Source organism: Microcaecilia unicolor, chromosome 3, assembly GCF_901765095.1.
Source record: "Microcaecilia unicolor chromosome 3, aMicUni1.1, whole genome shotgun sequence".
Lineage (NCBI taxonomy): Eukaryota > Metazoa > Chordata > Amphibia > Gymnophiona > Siphonopidae > Microcaecilia > Microcaecilia unicolor.
Window position 1 is genome coordinate 212,777,876 of NC_044033.1, and position 19,887 is coordinate 212,797,762.

General features: G+C 44.6%; 1 protein-coding gene across 1 annotated transcript; it reads left to right on the forward strand.

Moving 5' to 3' along the window:
- Positions 1–4,263: 4,263 nt before the first annotated feature.
- On the forward strand, positions 4,264–17,722 carry LOC115466270 (flotillin-1-like). Its single transcript, XM_030197423.1, has 4 exons — positions 4,264–4,284; positions 11,127–11,264; positions 16,000–16,164; positions 17,438–17,722. Exons 2-4 carry the CDS (start codon positions 11,187–11,189, stop codon positions 17,465–17,467), a joined length of 273 nt encoding a protein of 90 aa, XP_030053283.1. The 5' UTR covers positions 4,264–4,284; positions 11,127–11,186; the 3' UTR covers positions 17,468–17,722.
- The last annotated feature ends 2,165 nt before the right edge of the window (positions 17,723–19,887 follow it).

Genomic DNA, 19,887 nt, shown 5'->3' on the forward strand with positions numbered 1-19,887 from the left:
TCACATCGCTAGGTTCTTGAATGTGGAGATGAACTTTCTCAACAGGCACTCCTTGGACCCGGGAGAAAGAGAACTATCCAGCCAGGGTTTTCAGCTGAAAGTAGAGGGTTCTCCACTTCTGGATTTGATGACGATGAAAAAGAATGTCCAAAGTACCCAAGTTACTCAGCTATTGGAAAGAACCTGGTTCGATGAGGATCGATGCCCTACTGCAGCCCTGGCTGGAGACACACGTAATGTATGTCTTCCCTCCTTGTCCCATGGTAGGCCTGTGTTGAAAAAAACTCTCATAGCCCCAGATTTGTCACAGAGGGTGTGGTATGCGGACCTGATTCAGCTGCTGGACAGGGGTCCTCTCCGTCTTCTGCAGGTACACGGCCTGCTAAAGCAAAGTCCTGTGTTCATGGAGGATCTGTGCCCCTTTGGTCACTGGTGTTCTGAGTGTGGACTTTATCCTTCTCTGTTCAGATCACGCACATCCTAATGTTTCTCCAGTCAGGTCTTGAGAAAGGAATGGTGTTGGGTTCCTCTAAAAGTTCAGGTTGTGGCTTTGGCCTGTTTCAGGGGCCAACTACAGAAGTTGTCTTTTTGTGACTCACCTGGATATCATTTGATTCCTGCATGGAGCAGGCCACTTTAGCCTCCTTTTCATATGCTGTGTCCAGAGTGGAACCTTAATGTAATCCTTTGAGCTCTTCAGAAGCCTCCTTTTGAGCCACTCTGGAAGGCATCCTTAAAAGATCTCATGCTACAGACAGCGTTCTTAGGGCTGTTGCATCGCGCATGTAGGGTTTTGGAGCTTCCGGCTCTCTTGTCGAGATCTCTTTCTCTGCTCTTCAGAAGCGGGGTGGGGGGGGGGGGGTCTCCCTGTGGCACAGTTCTTTCTTTCTTCTGAAAATGGTATCAGCATTATCAACCAATATATGAAGCTTCCATCCTTTTGCAGAGAGGATGGAAAGGCTTGGTATTCTTTCCTTGAACCATCTAGATATACATAGAATCCTCGTTAGATAGCTGGAAGTCACAAATGAGTTTCCCAAATCAGACAGACTGTTTGTACCTTTTGGTAAGCAGAGGCTTGGCCTTGTGGCTTCCAAGCCTACAGTTGCTAGATGTATGAAGGAGACTATCACGTCAGCTTATTGCTTATGGGGAAGTAGTCTTCTCAGACTTTGCGGGCTCATTCTACGAGGTATACAGTGACATCCCGGATGGAGACTACCTTACTATCTCCGGATATTTACAAGGCGGTGACGTGGTCGACGCTGCAAACCTTTGCCAAGTGCTACAGGGTGGGCATTATGGCATGCTTGGAAGCCAGTTTTAGGGCTTTGATCCTCAGGGAGGCGGTGCCAGGATCCGACCCACGCAAGGGATTGCTTTTAAACATCCCATAGGTTCTGGATAATGGGAAACATAATGGAAGGAGATATTTAGGTCTTACCTAATGATAATTTTGTTTCCATTAGTCCTTCCCACTATTCCAGAGGCCTGCCCAAGGTTTCTGAGATGTTACTTCGATGTGAAGTAACTGGTCAAATAATGACTGTCACCTTGTGTGCTGTTCCTGCATATCTCTCATTTCCACAACTTGTCCAGAGATGAGAGAGTTCCACACTGTTTGCTCATCTGATTAGTGTTAGGTTAGCGAGTTGTTTAAGTTTGTGTATTTATTACGAGTTTATTCTTACTGCTTGTCTAAGTAAATACTGACAAGCTGGACGGATGCTAAGAGAGAGATATCGTCTCGGTTTTCAGTTTTCTATCTCCACTGCTGGTTGATGGGACACCACTAGCCCACAGGTTCTGGAATAGTGGGGAAGGGAATAATGGAAAGAAAATTATCAGGTAAGACGTAATTTCTCCTTTTTGCACGACCCTACTTTTTTGGCCCTATTGATTTATGCCAGTGAAGCCATGTAGTGAGTCTCTGCACACAACCAGTTTACCCCTGTTGTGGTAGGTGGGTGGGACTGGAGGTTGTGGCAGGGGAACCCTGAGTTGTGTGTTTCTTTGTGGCTGTTACGTACGGTGGTGCTGCTTCCAAGTTTGCTTGCCCAACATTTCAAACACATCTAGTTTTCTTCAGGGTGCTGCAATTTGCTAGGTCTGTATACTGGTTTTATCCAGATTGGTTGATGTCTGTCAATCAATTACATTTTTGAAGGTGGGGAAAAGTCATTGGTCTCTGCCAATCAATATAAATTCCCCCCACCCACCCCCAAGCTTCCAGGAACTGCAAAATCCCTTGCAACTGTGGCGCCGTCTGCTATATATAGAAGAAGGCCACAAGAACACATAGACACTGTAAACACAACACAGACAAATCCAGCTATAGCCCTATGTGTGATGAAAATTGGTCATACTGTCAGATTTGATGATACAGGAATCCTGGAAAAAGACTGTTTCATTGCCTAGAAGATGTGTCCTCTGTGAAGTTGTGGGGGTGTCCTGTTATTTCTACCACAAGCCTCAAAGCTTAGCAACTACTCATACAAGGTAAAATTAGCGCCCCAAAACATCAGCACCAAGGACCAATGACTCTTCCGCTTTCAAAAGTTTAAATTGATTGGACAGAGCCTGACAACTTTTCCCTGCTTTCAGTCGATATCCGTCCAATCTGAATCAAGAACCACTCTATATAAAAACCAGTGAACAGATCCACCATACAGCATCACCCTGAAGAAAGCCAGACAAAATGGCTGAAATGTTGGTCAATGCGAACCTCGATGTGGCACCACCTGGACAGCTGCAAGAACCACTGCCTAACCACAGAAACCTAAGATTTTTTTTTGTTTGTTACATTTGTACCCCGCGCTTTCCCCACTCATGGCAGGCTCAATGCGGCTTACATGGGGCAATGGAGGGTAAGTGACTTGCCCAGAGTCACAAGGAGCTGCCTGTGCCTGAAGTGGGAATCGAACTCAGTTCCTCAGCTCCCCAGGACCAAAGTCCACCACCCTAACCACTAGGCCACTCCTCCACATGTGTATGGCTTGACATTTATTGTATATGGTATGTAATCTGGCCTTTTGTATATGGATGTATCCACCACAGGTATGGATCCTAGGATGCAATTGTGTCCCAACTCTTGACTTCTCTTACCCTAGAGTCTTAGCTGGGTCACCTGGTTGTCCCTGTCTTGCCTGTGTGTGATAGATGTCATACTCCATGCAGGCCTGTGCTGCATTCTGGTTTGTGAATATGTGGTGCACACGTGATGCCCCCCTTCCACTGGCACGTACATGTGACGTGTGATTACTCATGTCACACAGGTGGCAAAGGACAAAACAAGAGATTGAGAGCAGAAGATGCAGGTTGCTGGTGGTGGAGCGCACGCAGCAGATACAGCTGCAAGAACAGGAGATCATTCGTCGAGAGAAGGAGCTGGAGGCAAAGTTAAGAAACCGGCAGAGGCTGAACGCTTTCGGCTTGGAGAAGCTGGCCGAGGCTCAGAGGTACAAAGTGGGGAGAAGGGGGAGAGGGACAGGGGCCCCTAGATGCACCAGGAACGGGTGGGAAAGACTAGGGGCCCAAAAGTACCTGAGGGAGGATAAGGGCCCAGGAGGCCTGGAGGTATCTGAGGGAGGGTGGAATGCTTAAGGAACCCAGAGATACTAGCAGGAGGAGAGGGAGTGGGGGACCCAATGGGAAGAGGAAGTGGGGTCAAGAGTCCAGTAGTTCGATGGGGGGGGAGTAGAGAAAGTCATGGGCCCCAATATACTCAGGGGCGGGTGTCATGGGCCCAGGTGGAAAGCCAGTCAGGATGTGTAGGACTCTATTCAGCCCATTATGATGCTGGCTTGCTGTGTTAGAGGGGCACAAAGTCCAGATTCATAGCTTCAGTCAACTGCATTGCCCTGAACTTGTCCTTCTCCTGGCACCGAGCCAGCATGAAAATAACAGCAGGCTGAAAAAGAGTCCATGACAGCCTGGCTGTACAATGAAAACATCCGGCTGTTCACTGCAGCCACAGAGGCAGCTCCGCAGACTACCTCTGGAAGAAAACCCCGTAAAGGGGCAGCATGTTGGCACTGGCCACTGCTACAAGTAAAAAAAATTTAAAACACCATTTCATAGTACCCATGGAGGAGGAGAGGGTTGGGGGCCCAACTTATTTTGATCTTTTTTTCCCTCTTGTCGTATTCTGGCCAGAGGATAGCTCTCTCTAAGTCCAGGAGGGAGAACAAACGCAGCCCCTCACTCTCCCCTCCTCTCTCTCTCTCTCCCCCCCAACAGACAAGCAGCTGATCACCAGCAGAAGCAGAAGCCGAAGCTGTGAGGGTGAGAGTCCACTTCTCTCTGGTTAAAGCGAGCACCGTCTAAGGCAAATCATTAGTATCCATCAGTCCACTAGCTCTTGCACTCACCACAGTGGAAGCATTAACCAATCAGATGGTGGCCATGTCTAGCATGTGAAGTGAGATTACTTCAGTAAGAGGCCGTCTTGTCATACAGTCTATATTGTGTAGGTTGGGCCTGATATCAGCCATTTTGTGGTAATGCAAAAGTCAAGTGACACAACTGACAATGAGACCGTTCTGATTGTCAGCCATTTTAAGACTGCTTGTGACCACACCTTTTTTCACCAGCTCACTCAATACTGGTCTCTGCTGGTATAGTTTAAATCACTTCCCACCTTAGCCCAGCTATCAACAGCAATGGCCTTCAGGTTGCTTGGGGGGGGGGGGGGGGGAGAGAACTGACTGCAGATCACTATGGAAACTATCTAATATTGGCCAAATAGGGCACCATCCACATAAAAAAACACACATTGTGAACCTTTCTGTGCATGTGTTCAGTATGCTGTCCCCCCCCCCCCCCCCCGATTCATTAGCAACAAGGTTTCCGTACGTAAAATTAGAATACATTTCACTTTCTGCATGACACGATATTACCTTCACAGTAGAAGCAGAGAGCTTAGATATCGGCATGCGGCTGTACCATGTGCCTTTCTGAATCAGCTACTCATTTGCAGAATCCAACTAAGGGCAGGTACAGGTGCACCAGTTATACCCAATTATTGGTTAACACCAGTTATACCCAGTTATTGGTTGCTAATGCTCATTAGCAGCAAATTTACAAGTTAGCATTTATTATCACTATTCTATAACTTGTGTGCATTACATGACCATACACCGAGTTATCTGTCACCTTTAATTATTCTCGTATCAACCTTCACATACTTTGCACTCTCCCCTGTCCTCCGCTGGCTTAAGAACAAATAGACATACTGGGTCAGACCGATGGTCCATCTAGCCCAGTATCCTGCTTCCAACAGTGGCCAATCCAGGACACAAGTACCTGGCAGAAACCCATTAGTAGCAACATTCCATGTAGAACCCAAAGAGTAGCAACATTCCATTTAGAATCTCAGATAATAGCAACATTCCACGCTACCAATCCATGGCTTCCCATGTCCATCTAATAACAGACTATGGACGTTTCCTCCAGGAACTTGTCCATACCTTTTTTAAACCAAATACGCTAACCACTGTTACTACATCCTCTGGCAACGAGTTCCAGAGCTTAACTATTTGTTGAGTGAAAAATATTTCCTCAGTATTTGTTTTAAAAGTATTTCCATGTAATTTCATTGAGTGTCTCCTGGTCTTTGTACTTTTTGAAAGAGTGAAAAATCGATTCACTTTTACCGGTTCCACTCAGGATTTTGTAGACCTCAATCATATCTCCCCTCAGCTGTCTCTTTACCAAGATGAAGAGCCCTACCTCTTTAGCCTTTCCTCACACGGTAGCAGTTCCATCTCCTTTATCAATTTTGGTTGAACCTTTTCTAATTCAGCTATATCTTTTTTTGAGATATGGCGACCGGAATTGAACGCAATACTCAAGGTAAGGTCGCACCATGGAGCACAACACAGAAGCATTATATATTCTTGGTCTTATTTTGCTTACACGGTTCAAGGCAAAGTGCTTTCTTTTTTAGCTCCATGGTACCGGATGATTGGAGGGTGGCCAATGTAACACCAATTTTTAAAAAAGGTTCCAGAGGAGATCCGGGAAAGTATAGACCGAGTGAGCTGACGTCAGTGCTGGGAAACATGGTAGAGACTATTATAAAGAACAAATTACAGAGCATATTCAAAAGCATAGATTAATGAGACAAAGCCAGCATGGATTTAGTACATGGAAAATTTGCCTAATCAATCTGTTACATTTCTTTGAAGTGGTAAACAAACATGTGGATAAAAGTGAGCCTGTTGATATTGTGTATCTGGATTTTCAAAGGCGTTTGACAGAGTACCTCATGAAAGACTCCAGAGGAAATTGGAGAGTCATGGGATAGGAGGTAGTGTTCTATTGTGGTTTAAAAACTGGCTAAAAGATAGAAAATAGAGAGTAGGGTTAAGTAGTCAGAATTCTCAATGGAGAAGGGTAGTTAGTGGGTTTCCCCAGGGCTCTGTGCTGGGACCGCTGCTTTTTAACATATTTATACATTATCTAGAGATGGGAGAAACTAGTGAAATAATTAAATTTGCTGACAACACAAAGTTATTAAAAGTTGTTAAATCGCAAGAGGATTGTGAAAAATTTCGAGACTGGGAGACTGGGCATCCAAATGGCAGATGACATTAATGTGAGTAAGAGCAAAGTGATGCATGTGGGAAAGAGAACCTTAACTATAGCTAAGTAATGCAAAGTTTCATATTAGGAGTCACCGACCAGGAAAGGGATCAAGGCATCATCATTGAAACCCTCTGCTCAGTGTGCGGTGGCAGCTAAGAAAGTAAATAGAATGTTAGGTATAATTAGGAAAGGAATGGAAAACACAAAATGCCATTGTATCACTCCATGGTGCGACTGCACCTTGATTATTGTCTGCAATTCTGGTCACTGCATCTCAAAAAATATATAGTGGAATTAGAAAAGGTACTGAGAAGGGCAATGAAAATAATAAAGGGGATGGGACGACTTCCCTATGAGGAAAGGCTAAAATAGCTAGGGCTCTTCAGCTTTGAGAAAAGACAGCTGAGGGGGAGATATGATAGAGGTCTATAAAATAATTAGTGGAATGAAATGGGTAGACGTGAATCGCTTGTTTACTCTTTCCAAACTAGGGGGCTACAAAGTAGTAAATTTTAAAACAAATCGGAGAAAATATTTCTTCACTCAGCGGGTAATTAAACTCTGGAATTTGTTGCCAGAGAATGTGGTAAAAGCAGTTAGCTTAGCAGGGTTTAAAAAGGTTTGGATAACTTCCTAAATAAAAGTCCGTAAGCCATTATTAAGATGGACCTGGGAAAATCCACTGCTTATTTATAGGATAAGCAGCATAAAATCTATTTTAGTTTTCAACATTTTTATTGATGACAATCAAAATAAAATACATTCCACATCTGGCATAAATAAAATACCAACATCATAACATACATAACAGAGAGCCAATTATTGAGTCTGTCATCAACTTTTGTTTTCACATTTTCACCCTCCCCCTCTACCCCTCCCATCCTCCCACACCATTATCCCTGCATAAAATCTATTTTATTGTTCAGGGATCTTGCCAGGTACTTGTGACCTGGATTGGCCACTGTTGGAAACAGGATGCTGGGCTTGATGTGCCTTTGGTCTGTCCCAGTATGGCAATACTTATATACTTATGAATCAGCTTCCTAAGGACCTTTGGGCTGAGGAATCGCTTTCTAAACTGAAATCTTTACTAAAAGCCCACTTTTTCTGAATGGCTTTTGAGTGGCCAGGTTAGGGGCTGATAGAATTTATGGGCGACTGTTTGTTTTATATTTTTTCTCATCTCTGATGTATGAGTGCTGTTTATCCTCTGAAAAATTGTACATCTTTTCCTCTTTCTGTTTGGGTTTTTGGATTATTGTAAACCGCTTTGGTCTGTGAGTCAGTGAAGGGCGGTTATTATTAAATAAAGCTAATCTATCCTAACCTAAGTATTGGCATACCGGGAAAGGTCAAAAGTCTATCAAGCCCAATATCCTGTTTCCAACAGTGGTCAATCCAGGTCACAAGTGCCTGGCAAGATCCCAGAACAGTAAAATAGATTTTATGCTGCTTATCCTACAAATATGCAGTGGATTTTCCCTGGTCCATCTTAATAATGGCTTATGGACTTTTCATTTAGGAAGTTATCCAAACCTTTTTAAACCCTACTAAGCTAACTGCTTTTACCACATTCACATTGTGTGCCCCTAGACCTAGTATTTTTGGAAAGAGTAAACAAATGATTCACATATACCCATTCCACGCCATTCATTATTTTATAGACCTCTTATCATATCTCCCTTTAGCTGTCTTTTCTCCAAGCTGAAGAGCCCCAAGCCTCAAATTGTGCACACTGGTTTGTAGAATTAGGGGGGAAATGTGTATATATTGTAAGCAAGTCTTGCTGTTTTAAGCACAGCCGATGTTAGCTATTGTATGTGTGATTAGCTATGTGTAGTTAGTTATGGGAGTTGGAACAGTGGCAGAATTCAAGCATGCAGGGGATGGATGCAAAGGGACCATAGTGGCAGGAAGAGGGGGTGGAAGGAGTCCGCAGACCAAGAAAGGCCTTAAGAGCAGGTAGAAAAGGGCAGATTGTATGAGTCCAGTGTCTTATCTACCAACATTATCTCTGCTTCTGTGCTGGTGAAAGGAGGAAGTGCAGAGGTGTGATTTAGAAGTTGCAGAGAAAAAGAGGAACATGTGTAGGGAAAAGCAGAAAGGCTTTTTGTTTGGTTTTCACTGAGAAAGAGATTGGAGATGGCTTGCCAATGGCTGGCAGGTGCTCCAAGGTTTGTGTGATGCTAGAAGAGGTGGAAACGGTCGAGTTCTGGGAGCAGGATAGGAAACATCTAGGGACGTTATGGGGATAAGTTCATAATGGAACACTCTTAAAAAAATAAATTAAAAAAAATGGCTTCCAGAAGTGTCCCTAGTAGCATACACATGCTGTTACATAAATTTACACTTACTCTGAAGCAGGTGTGTATGTATATCTTAATCCTTCTCCAGCTTTGCCCAAATTCTGCCCCCTGGGAACGCCTACACGAAGATTGTATAAAAGCATATGCTTTCTTTTGCTATACCTGTGTTTTATATATCTACACCTGTGTGTAATAGATGTTTTCCACATGGAAAATGCTTTGAAAACTGCCATCTTAGGGAGTCATTTTATAAAGTTATTTCCACAAATGCAAAGAGCTTTACCTGAGCAAACTGATACTGAAAATTACCCACCCCATATGCAAGTAAAAGTGTCCCCTATATCCTGCATCAAAACGCATGCTTTTAGCTGCTTTTGAGAAGGCATTTCCAGGGAGTGGGATTGGGTAGGGACTGGAACAAGTTTCCTCATCATCCCTCTGTCTAGTCTAGAAGTACGCACTTCTAAAAAATGCAGCTCCCACTGGGGCCTAAAACAGGCAAGCTTTTGGATTGTCAAAAGTACGAGAGTGGGGTTTTTTCCCACCCAAAAAACCCCCCAAACAAACCACATGAGAAGGGGGTGTGTGTGTCCCTTTTTTTTCCTTAGCTACCTTTGAACACAAAAAATAGGTTGCAATCTTTGCAGCTATGGGGGAGGGGTGTGGATTTCCAAAAATACCCTCTTATGATCTCACGGATTGACTGAAGGGTCTGTTCAATCCATCTTCAAAGACTGAAGTGGTTCTGGATCTTGAGGATGGTTGTGTTTTCAAAAAGGTAGAAAGAAGATGAGGTTGGAAACTACAGGCCAGTTGGTCTGACCTTTTTCAGTGGGAAAATGAATGGAGGTTTGACGGTCTGGAATGTGGCAGGATCTGGAGCATCTTTGGGGGGGGGGGGGAGGGATTTTGTCAGATTTGTCTGACATGATTTCTTTGGGTGGCTAGGGGGAAGCAATAGAATTAGAGGATGTGAACTAAGATTGTAGGGTGGTAGATTTAGGAATAATATCAGGAAATTTTTTTTTCATGGAAAGGGTGATGGATGCCTGGAATATTCTCTCAGGGGACAAAAACAGAGACAGAATTTTAAAACATGCAGGATAAACACAGAGGATTCCTTATACAGAAAAGATGATGGATTCAAAACAAAATTGTAATGACCTTTACGCTTTAAACGAGGCATGGAGGGGGTAGCCTGCAAGGAGCAGCAGGTACAACTCTGGCCAACTTGTTGGGAAGACTGGATGGACCATACAGGTCCTTATCTGCCATTATTTACTACTAGTAAAAAAGGCCCGTTTCTGCCTTTGATGAAACGGGCCCTAGCGGGCACGGGACTCCCTTCCCCTCCCCTTACGCTAGTATCCCTGGTGGTGTAGAGGTACCTGTTTGCTCGGGGCAGGAAAGAAAGAGCCCCCTCTTTCCTGGCCGTAGCGCTGCTGCTAGCTGCCCTGCTGCATGCTGTGCGAGTCTGGCTCTCGGCGTTTCAAAATGGCCGCCGAGAGTTGAAGTCTGGAGAGGCTGCTTCAACTCTTGGTGGCCATTTTGAAATGCCGAGAGCCCGACTCACATAGGATGTATCAGGGCAGCTAGCAGCAGCGCTCCGGGCAGGAAAGCGGGGGCTCTTTCTTTCCTGCCCCGAGCGAACAGGTACCTCTAGACCACCAGGGATAGTAGCGTAAGGGGGGGGGAGGGAAGGTGATGGGGGGAAGAGGGGGCGACCGGGGGCGGGGTGCTAGCGTTAAAGGGGCGATGGGCACATCCTCGGCGGCTGTGATTCGTTGGAAGGGGAGGAGCCCCCCCCCCCCCCCCCCCCCGAGGATAGCAGGTGCCGCTGAGCCAGCCTTCCCTGGCCTACCTTTAACAATCGCTCCTGCCCCCACCAGTTCCTCCTCCAAAATGGCTGCCAGTTCCTGTAGCAGCCTCAGGCCAAGTCTATGCAACGGTGGCGTGGTGGCAGCATTCCCTCCTGGCAGCGGCGGCGCCTAGTCTCGGGGAGGGGAGTAGTGCTGTCAACCCAGGAAGGGGGGATAGTGCTGCTGCTAGCCCAGGAAACCACACTGTTTGCTGGGAGAGAGGGGAGGAGGTGCCATTTTCGGATTTGGTTTCAGTCTGCCTCTAGGTCATTTGCAGGTCATGTGACTGCTTTTAGGAACAGACAGTTTTTATAATTGCAGTATTAATCTGGTTCTTTTTTGTTTTGTTATTTTGTCTGTGCCCCGGAACCAGGTGAAAGGTGAAGCTAATGCTTTCGCAATCGAGGCCAAGGCTCGAGCAGATGCAGAGCAGATGGCAAAGAAGGCAGAGGCCTTCCAGCAGTTCCAAGATGCTGCCATGGTGGACATGCTTCTGGAGAAGCTTCCACAGGTAAAACGGTGGCTGGATTTAGGGACCGCAATTGTAGGGCTCTGGAAGGGACACTGGTGCCTGGCCCCCCGGCAGAGGAGCGTCTCGATGTCTGGACCAAAGTGAGTGGGGAGGGGATATTAAATACATGGACCATTTCCTGGAGAGTTGCCAAATTAAAACTGGTTCTCACTGACCTGGGAGACAAAAAAAAAAAAGCAGGAGGAAACTGCTAGGTTGAAAATGTGATGGGTGTGGTCAGTGGCATAGTTATTTGGGAGTTTAGGCCCCCCCCAAATTGCAGCACCATCTGCTGCTGTGGCTAGTGGGGATCTCCTCCAGCAGAAGAGATTCTCCACCAGCGACCTGGCAGTTGGTGCCACTTATCATGAGTCGTCATTCCCGTGCCATCTGCCCCCCCCCCCCCCCCCCACACACACACACACACTGACTGCCAGAACACTTTTGGAGGACTTCTGCTGCTGGAGGGTCTTGGGATCCCTCCCACCTCGGGTACTTGGGGGTCACAGGCAGGGCCAAGTTTTGTTCCCTCCCTCCCTCACTTTGGGCTCGGGCTTTCCCCCACAATGTACGTACTTGGCTACATGACTGGGTATGGTGTGTAGGTGAGGGCAGAGGGGGCAACTATAAATTCTCACCTGATTTCCTTTACCTCCATCTCTGAAAAGTGATGTTTACTTATTGGAAGGGTGAGGGGGCAAAGACTGAGTACTAGTTCTTATGTCAAGATTCAGAGATTTGATTTTAATTTTTGTTGTTTGTTTGAAATGTTGATTTCTTAAATTCTTTTTTTTGGATGGATTTATATTGTAACTATTTTTATTACTTTTCATATATTTATTTGTAATTATTTGGTTGTATTTTATTTGTTGTGATCCATTTTAAATCCCACCAATGGAGTGTAGGTGGAATAAAATAAAGTTAGTGGATTTTGGGCCACTTTTACAAAGCCACGCTGTGACGGCCTTATTAATATATAACTACTACTACTACTTAACATTTCTAGAGCGCTACTAGGGTTACGCAGCGCTGTACAAATTAACAAAGAAGGACGGTCCCTGCTCAAAGGAGCTTACAATCTATATAACTATATTGAGTGATAAATGCTCAGATATAACATTGTCACTCATAAACTGCATTGTTTAGATGACATACATTCCTCACCGCACATCATTAATAATGCAACTAATGGAACCAAAATGTGTTCAATATGCAATAATAAGAAAAGAGGCTCCTTATAGGCAAGGAAATTGTCCATCAAGTGTGATGCAAAAACTTGTTGCCGAGTGACTTTGGTGATCCAGTGTCCATAAAGTGAAAATGTGTAAAAATTCACACATTTCTTAATCCGCCCTCAAAAACTCAGCCTTTCAAGTCCAGCCACCTTCAAATCTTCATCTGCCCTCTTACACGTGGCCTTGTTTCACTTTTATGCAGCACATTTTCACTTTATGGATACTGGATCACCAGAGTCATTCGGTAGCAAGTTTTATCATTGCACCTGATGGACAATTTCCTTGCCTATATGGAGTCTCTAGAAAAAGATATGAATTCAAGACCTTGTTGTATACTGAACAAACTTTTGGCTCCATTACCTGCATTAATGTAATAAGTGCGGTGAGGAATGTATATGTCATCTAAAGAATGCCAATTTGAGTGACAAAATTATACTTCAGCACTTATCACTATATATATACAGTGCAATCCGCTTAAGTGCAAGGGTCTGGGACCAAAGAAATACATGCAGTTAACCGGAGCGTGCACTTAACCGTTGTGACCCAAAGAAGCTTGACATCTGATAAACATATGTACAGTACTGTTTATTATTATACATACAGTATACAGTCTCAGTTAACTGACAGGCTTACTTGAAATAATTACATAAGTACATAAGTAATGCCACACTGGGAAAAGACCAAGGGTCCATCGAGCCCAGCATCCTGTCCACGACAGCGGCCAATCCAGGCCAAGGGCACCTGGCAAGCTTCCCAAACGTACAAACATTCTATACGTGTTATTCCTGGAATTGTGGATTTTTCCCCAAGTCCATTTAGTAGCGGTTTATGGACTTGTCCTTTAGGAAACCGTCTAACCCCTTTTTAAACTCTGCCAAGCTAGCCGCCTTCACCACGTTCTCCGGCAACGAATTCCAGAGTTTAATTACGCGTTGGGTGAAGAAAACTTTTCTCCGATTTGTTTTAAATTTACTACACTGTAGTTTCATCGCATGCCCCCTAGTTATAGTCCTCTGTACACTCTTGTGTCTGTGAGTTCCATAGACTACGTCTGCCAGACGGTAAAAACTGTGATAGCACTGACGTCCAGTGGCCTCCAGATAGGCCCGCATGGTGTTGAGACTCTCCAGTGCTCTTGCAAAAGTGACAGGAGGTTGTTGAATTTCGTCAGCATGTGCCTCGCTGCTCATTTCATCATCTGTTTCATCATCAGCCGTTGCCTGCGTGTAGGCGCATATCTGGACATCAGTGCTGTCGTCAGCTGTTTGTAGATCGTAATCAACAGCTACGTAGTGATGAAACTCCTCTTCAGTAACACAGGCTGTGATGTCAATAGCCTGTTCATCTGATGCGTTTGCAACAGCTGCATCTGTTTCATCCCTCTCTACATCCCTAACAAAGCTTGCCCGCTTGTAGCAGTTCACAATGGTTGCCTGTGTAACATGATTCCAGGCTTCTTTCTGCATATGTAGAAAATCCAACAGTGATAGATTAGGAGCCAGTTCAACAGCACGTTTATCCTTGCTAGTCTGGTCATCCATAATACTCATCAGACGACGTAGCACAAGAGCCCGATAATGTTGTTTGAAATTGGCTATTATGCCCTGATCCATAGGTTGGATCAGAGAGGTAGTGTTTGGTGGCAGGAAGATCACCTTGACGTTAGACAGCCTGACATCATCACTGTGTGCAGCACAATTATCACAAAGCTGCAAAATCTGACGCTTTTGTGCCCGCATTCTAGTGTCTAACTTCTTTAGCCACTGCTTCCAAATTTCCCCAGTCATCCATGAATTTGCATTAGCCTCGTATGACACAGGAAGTCGCTTAACATTCTTGAAGCAACGGGGCTCTTTTCAGTGATGAGTGGTTCCAACTTCTCACTTCCATCCATATTGCAGCAAAGGAGGATAGTCATTTTACCTCCTGTAGTTTTGGCTTGTTTGAATGCAAGTGTTCCATCAGGAATCGCTCACCAGTAGAGACCGTTTTCGTCAGCATTGAAAATGTCACGAGGTGCAAACTCGTTCAAGATGGTAGGAAGAACTGAAACAACCCAGTTTTCAGCACCAAAGTCATCAGCGTCTTCTTTTTCACCATGCTGTTTCTTGAATTTTATGTTGTTCCTCTCCTTCCATCTTTCCAACCATCCAACAGTGGCTTTGAATTCAGTTAGTCCAAGACTTTCAGCTAGCTGATTAGCTTTCTCCATAAGCAGTGGACCACTGGCAGGAAACTGTCTAATCCTGACTTGAGAAAACCACCGAAGAAGAGCATCTTCTACCTCCTCAGCTTTTCCCGCCCGGATATGTATTATTTTGCCAGTCTTCCAGAAGCTGGTCTTTCTGCTTCAAGATACGTGAAATCTGACTGGGATTGACACCATATTCTTTAGCAATAGATGCTTGACTTTGTTTATTTTCTAATTTTTTAAGAACTTCTATTCATTCAGCCAGTTTTAAAGTCTTACAGTTGCGCGATGACGACTCCAGTGTACACTCTAACAACATTCTTTCGCTTATTCTGCCTGTGGCAGTTAAAGGGGTGGTAAATTTGAAATCTCGTTGGTTGTCACGCGCCAATCAGCTTCCGTATTCCGTGCGCACGCTTATGCAGAGTCTTTCCTGCAGAGGAGCGGTCTTAAACCGTGACCCAATATGGCTATTCTTTTTAGGGCTCTGTTTACTAAGCCGCACTAAGGGCGTGCTAGCATTTTTATCACGTGCTAAATGCTAAGTTGCCCATAGGAACATATGGGCAGTGCTTTTTTTCTAGCAAAAAAGGTGGCAGTACTCAAATGCTAGGCACCCTTCAGGGGCGGGATGATCACTGAGGGACCCACCCCCCAATAGCCAGGCCCCCTACAACAGAATCTATGACCAGTTAGAATTGGTGTGTAGAGCCTGAGCTCTTTCATTAAAACTTGGGGACCATGGGTCAATTTTAGCAGACAATGGAAAAGGTGCCGGTACTCAGTACCCCCAAGTACCCCCTCAAAAAAGCCCTGCATATGGGCAACTCGAGTGTTTAGCGCGTGCTAAAAACATTAGCACACCTTAGTAAACAGGGCCCTTAGTTGTTTTTCGAGAATCATTTTTCCTATTTTATATTTTTTGTGCAGGTAGAATATACAAGTCAAATTCAGTTCAACCAAACAAATACTTGTATGTTGGTGCAAGGTTCAGGTTGTACAGAGCACTGCCTTGTGAAAGTCTCTAAAATGCCCTTTTCTTAGGATCATAGAATTGGACAATGGACAATGAAGAGTGGAGAAAGAGAAAAGGAATAGGGGGTTCTAGAGCAAATTGTGATGTCATCAGTCATTATTGAAACTCTCTCACCATTGGCTGTTGTGAATTCAGCATACAATCATGTGGTATTATGTAGCCAGTCAGAGGGCTAGAATTTTCTAACTTCTGCCACTATTTTCAGGGTGTTGGTTTGAGAAGCTGCTCCATGTATTATTAACTTTGTATCCTTTTACTTTCCTCTTTCTCCAGGTGGCAGCTGAGATCAGCAAGCCCCTCACAGAAGTAAAAAAGATCAAAATGGTGTCCAGTGGCACTGGGGAGGTGGGAGCCGCCAAAATAACTGGGGAGGTCCTGGACATCCTCAACAGGCTACCAGAAACGGTGGAGAAGTTGACGGGCATCAGCATCACCCAGGTGAGACCCTCTTCCTTTCTTCCATCTACTTGAGTATTTTGATAAAATATCACAGTCAGTCAGTCGTCCATTTAAATTGCTCAACTGTTGGACACATCCTACATATTGTCCCTACTCTTCCCCTTCCTTGCTACCTCAGACTCAACGTTTTGTTGGGGTGACAATTGAACTCTCTTAATATACTTCCCCCTTAATGAAAAACACTTCCTGGCCTTTGTCTGCCGTTGCCGTTCTGCAGTAAAAGATTGTGCTCACCAGATATTGCGATTATATATTCCTGTAGCCACCATCATAACTAACAGTCAAGAAATATTTCAATTACATCTTCTGATTCTACTTAATGATACTCCAAAGATCTTACTGCCTGCACTACAGGACAGCTTTTTACCTCTAGTTTATTTTTATTTAATTTCTTATATACTCCTGAAAGCGATCGAAGCAGTGTACATTGATGTACAGTAGGTATTTTTCTGTCCCTGGAGGGCTCATAATCTGAGTTTGTACCTGAGACAATGGAGGGTTAAGTAACCTGCCTGAGATCACAGAGAACTGCAGTGGGATTTGAATCAGCCTCCTCTAGTTCTTGGCCTGCTGCTCTAATTTTTTTTTTTGTTTGTTTGTTACATTTGTACCCCGCGCTTTCCCACTCATGGCAGGCTCAATGCGACGGGCAATGGAGGGTTAAGTGACTTGCCCAGAGTCACAAGGAGCTGCCTGTGCCGGGAATCGAACTCAGTTCCTCAGTTCCCCAGGACCAATGTCCACCACCCTAACCACTAGGCTACCTCTTTTATCCCTTGCAGCAATATTAACGCCAACCCATAACAAATCAGGGCATAACCTGGGCATTGTTTGAGGGTATTGTGGGTGGAAGGGGGGGCTTCCCTTCTAGTTTTCCTAGTGCATCTTGTTAACCATGCTGGCCCTGGGTTTGGGTGATGAGGGTTATGTAAGGGGCAGGTAGAAAATCAAGTTATTCACCCCACTCCAGGCTCCAATGCAGGGGGAGGGGAGCACACCCATGTGAATCCCCAGTTAAATATGTCACTGCCTTCTCTCAGGAGCCACTTCTTCCCAGTTATATAGACTCCTCTCTCATTCCCCCTTCCAAATCTTAAATATATTTCTGCTGTTTGTTTATTTAGAAATTTGCTATACTGGGACCTAGGGCTGAGTGGTGTAATCCTGTTTAAAGAGAGCCTATTTTATCTAATTTTATTTTATAATTTGAAAATGTTACTTTCCTACCCATTCTCTTCTCCACTTTTCATAGACTGGCCAGAAGAAGCCGGGCATGTCGTAATGATGCAGGAAGCCATGCTGCCAACAGCGTTTACCAGGAGTCCTACCTGGTTTTCGAAATCTCTTTCGTGCTGGGCCAGTGCCTTACCTGCCTGCTGGATGCTGTTCTCTTCCCACCCCCACAACCTGCAAACTCCTACATTTTGGATGGAAAAATTGTCTTTTGTGGGTGTTTTAAGGAAGAGCCCCTCCCCACTCCTGCATTGCTCCATTTATCCTGAGATGTTTACCCAGTGCTGCAGCTTTCTATTTAGGTCAAAAAAAATGCAAAGAAAGATATCTATATATTCCGTTGTTGTAAATTATTTTTTATTTACTGTTCTTGCCAAGGGTTAATGTGGGTTCATGAAAGAAAGCCTCGTTTTGGGGTTTTTTTGCGCTAGCTTCACTTGTATATTCAAAGAAAACTATATTACCAAACTCTTGACCGCTCAAGAAATTATTATTTTTTTTTTTTTTACAGCCACATGTTATTTTAGATCATTTTAAGCTGTTACTACTGGGGTCAAACTTTGTCAGAGCAGTCCATGACCTCAGAGGCTTTACTGCATCTGGTTGGTACTTGTTGGCTGTGGTGTCACAAGTGACTTGATGGTAATGACCAATAGGGTTCCTCTCAGTGCAAGGTGCTAAGTTAATGCCTGTTCAAAACCGGCAGGTTCTGTGTGCTAAAGTGGAGGAATTCTTTGAAAATAAAAATAAGTTTGCTGCCAAGGCATTAAGTGGTTGAGTGGGAGCATACCTGCTCCTCTTCCTCTTTTTAAATAACTCAACTTTACTTTAAACTGGAGGTGAGAGCAAAGGGAGGGTGGCTCCATCCCGGGCACACCCTTTCCCCTGCATGGCCCTTTTCCCAGAATGCATTGCTGACTAGGAACGTGAAGCTGCCTATATGATTTCAGAATAGTCTATTGCTTCACCCTTTGTAATGTTTAAGTTACAATGTGCCTATCAAATATTTATGTAAAGGTGGAAGCACCTGCTACTTTTACAGTGCTGGATCCTCAGAATCCTCCTTTGTGTTGGTAGAGAATCAGGAGATGAGCTGGAGATACCCAGGGACAGACAAACTACAGTGGCTAAAGAGAAAGACATACATCCTGTAAAGGCACAGAATACCTGTGAATGCTGTGACACCCCTCTTGTCTTCCCCCCCCCCACCCCCCACCCAACTCACCTCATGTACTCTTTGAATGTTGGTAGGTTGATACCACTAGGAAGGCTTCAGAGAGGGTGAGAGACAAACTTAACCACTCTCTAGCTGTCTGACCCACCCACCCCACAAGGCTCCCTTCCATATGCCTGTTCCCATGATTCATGGCTGTAGAAAAAGTTTTTTGTGTGTTTTTGTGATATAATCAAATTGTGTTATCAAATAAACGATCATGTTATCCAAGTGTAGAAATATTCCATTGTGTTTTCAGTTCCTTTTTTGTAATCCTGGTGCTGACACCTCGACTCTGGCCTCTTAAAGCATACATGTGCATTTACTATCCAGACAGTTAAACCAACTGCACTAAAATATCCTCAAAGAAGACTCTCTTTTTCTGAATGTCTACAGTTTATTGTAGGATAAGTAGAACAGTAATTACAACATAGAAGTTTAAACCAGAAGCCTTTCTGCCCCAGGTAACATAGTAGATGACGGCAGAAAAAGACCTGGACGGTCCATCCAGTCTGCCCAAGAAGATAAATTCATGTGCTACTTTTTTATTTGTACTGTCCTCTTCAGGGCACAGACCGTATAAGTCTGGCCAGCCCTATCCCCGCCTCCCAACCACCAACCCCGCCTCCCACCACCAGATCTGGCACAGACCGTATAAGTCTGCCCAGCACTGTCCCCGCCTCCCACCACCGGCTCTGGCACAGACCGTATAAGTCTGCCCAGGTGTAAAAGGCTTTGAACTGGATATTCAAAGTTGCAGACAAGCTGGTGGATAGGGTAGAGAAATGGGTACAGAAAGTCTATAGAATTAGTTGATTTATTGTAGAAAGTGGTGCTTTGAAAGAAAAAGGGAAGTGTGAGCGGGATTAGTGTAAGGAGTAAGAAGGGAGTCCATCTTCAGGATGAGAGAGCTGAACAAAGCACTATGCTCTGAGACAAGATAGAGAGTTTGCCTTGCAGAGAGGAGAGGAGAAAAAGACCTACAAAGCCAGAGGGGGCAAAGAAAGGGACCCAGAGGGCCAGTGCGTACAATCTAGACAATATACTGCACATAAACTGTGAGGGCAGAATTAATTCCTCCTGAAGAGTCCCCCAGTGTCATACCTATATCCCCTGTGTTTCTGAATGATCCTCTTTGCCTGATGTCTCTGCTCCAAGATTTGTGTTCTAATGACTTGCTTACTGCATGAAGTCTAGCTGAGATCAGTTCTACGCACTGTTTTCTGACTGCATGTATGCTTTCTACTTCAATTCTG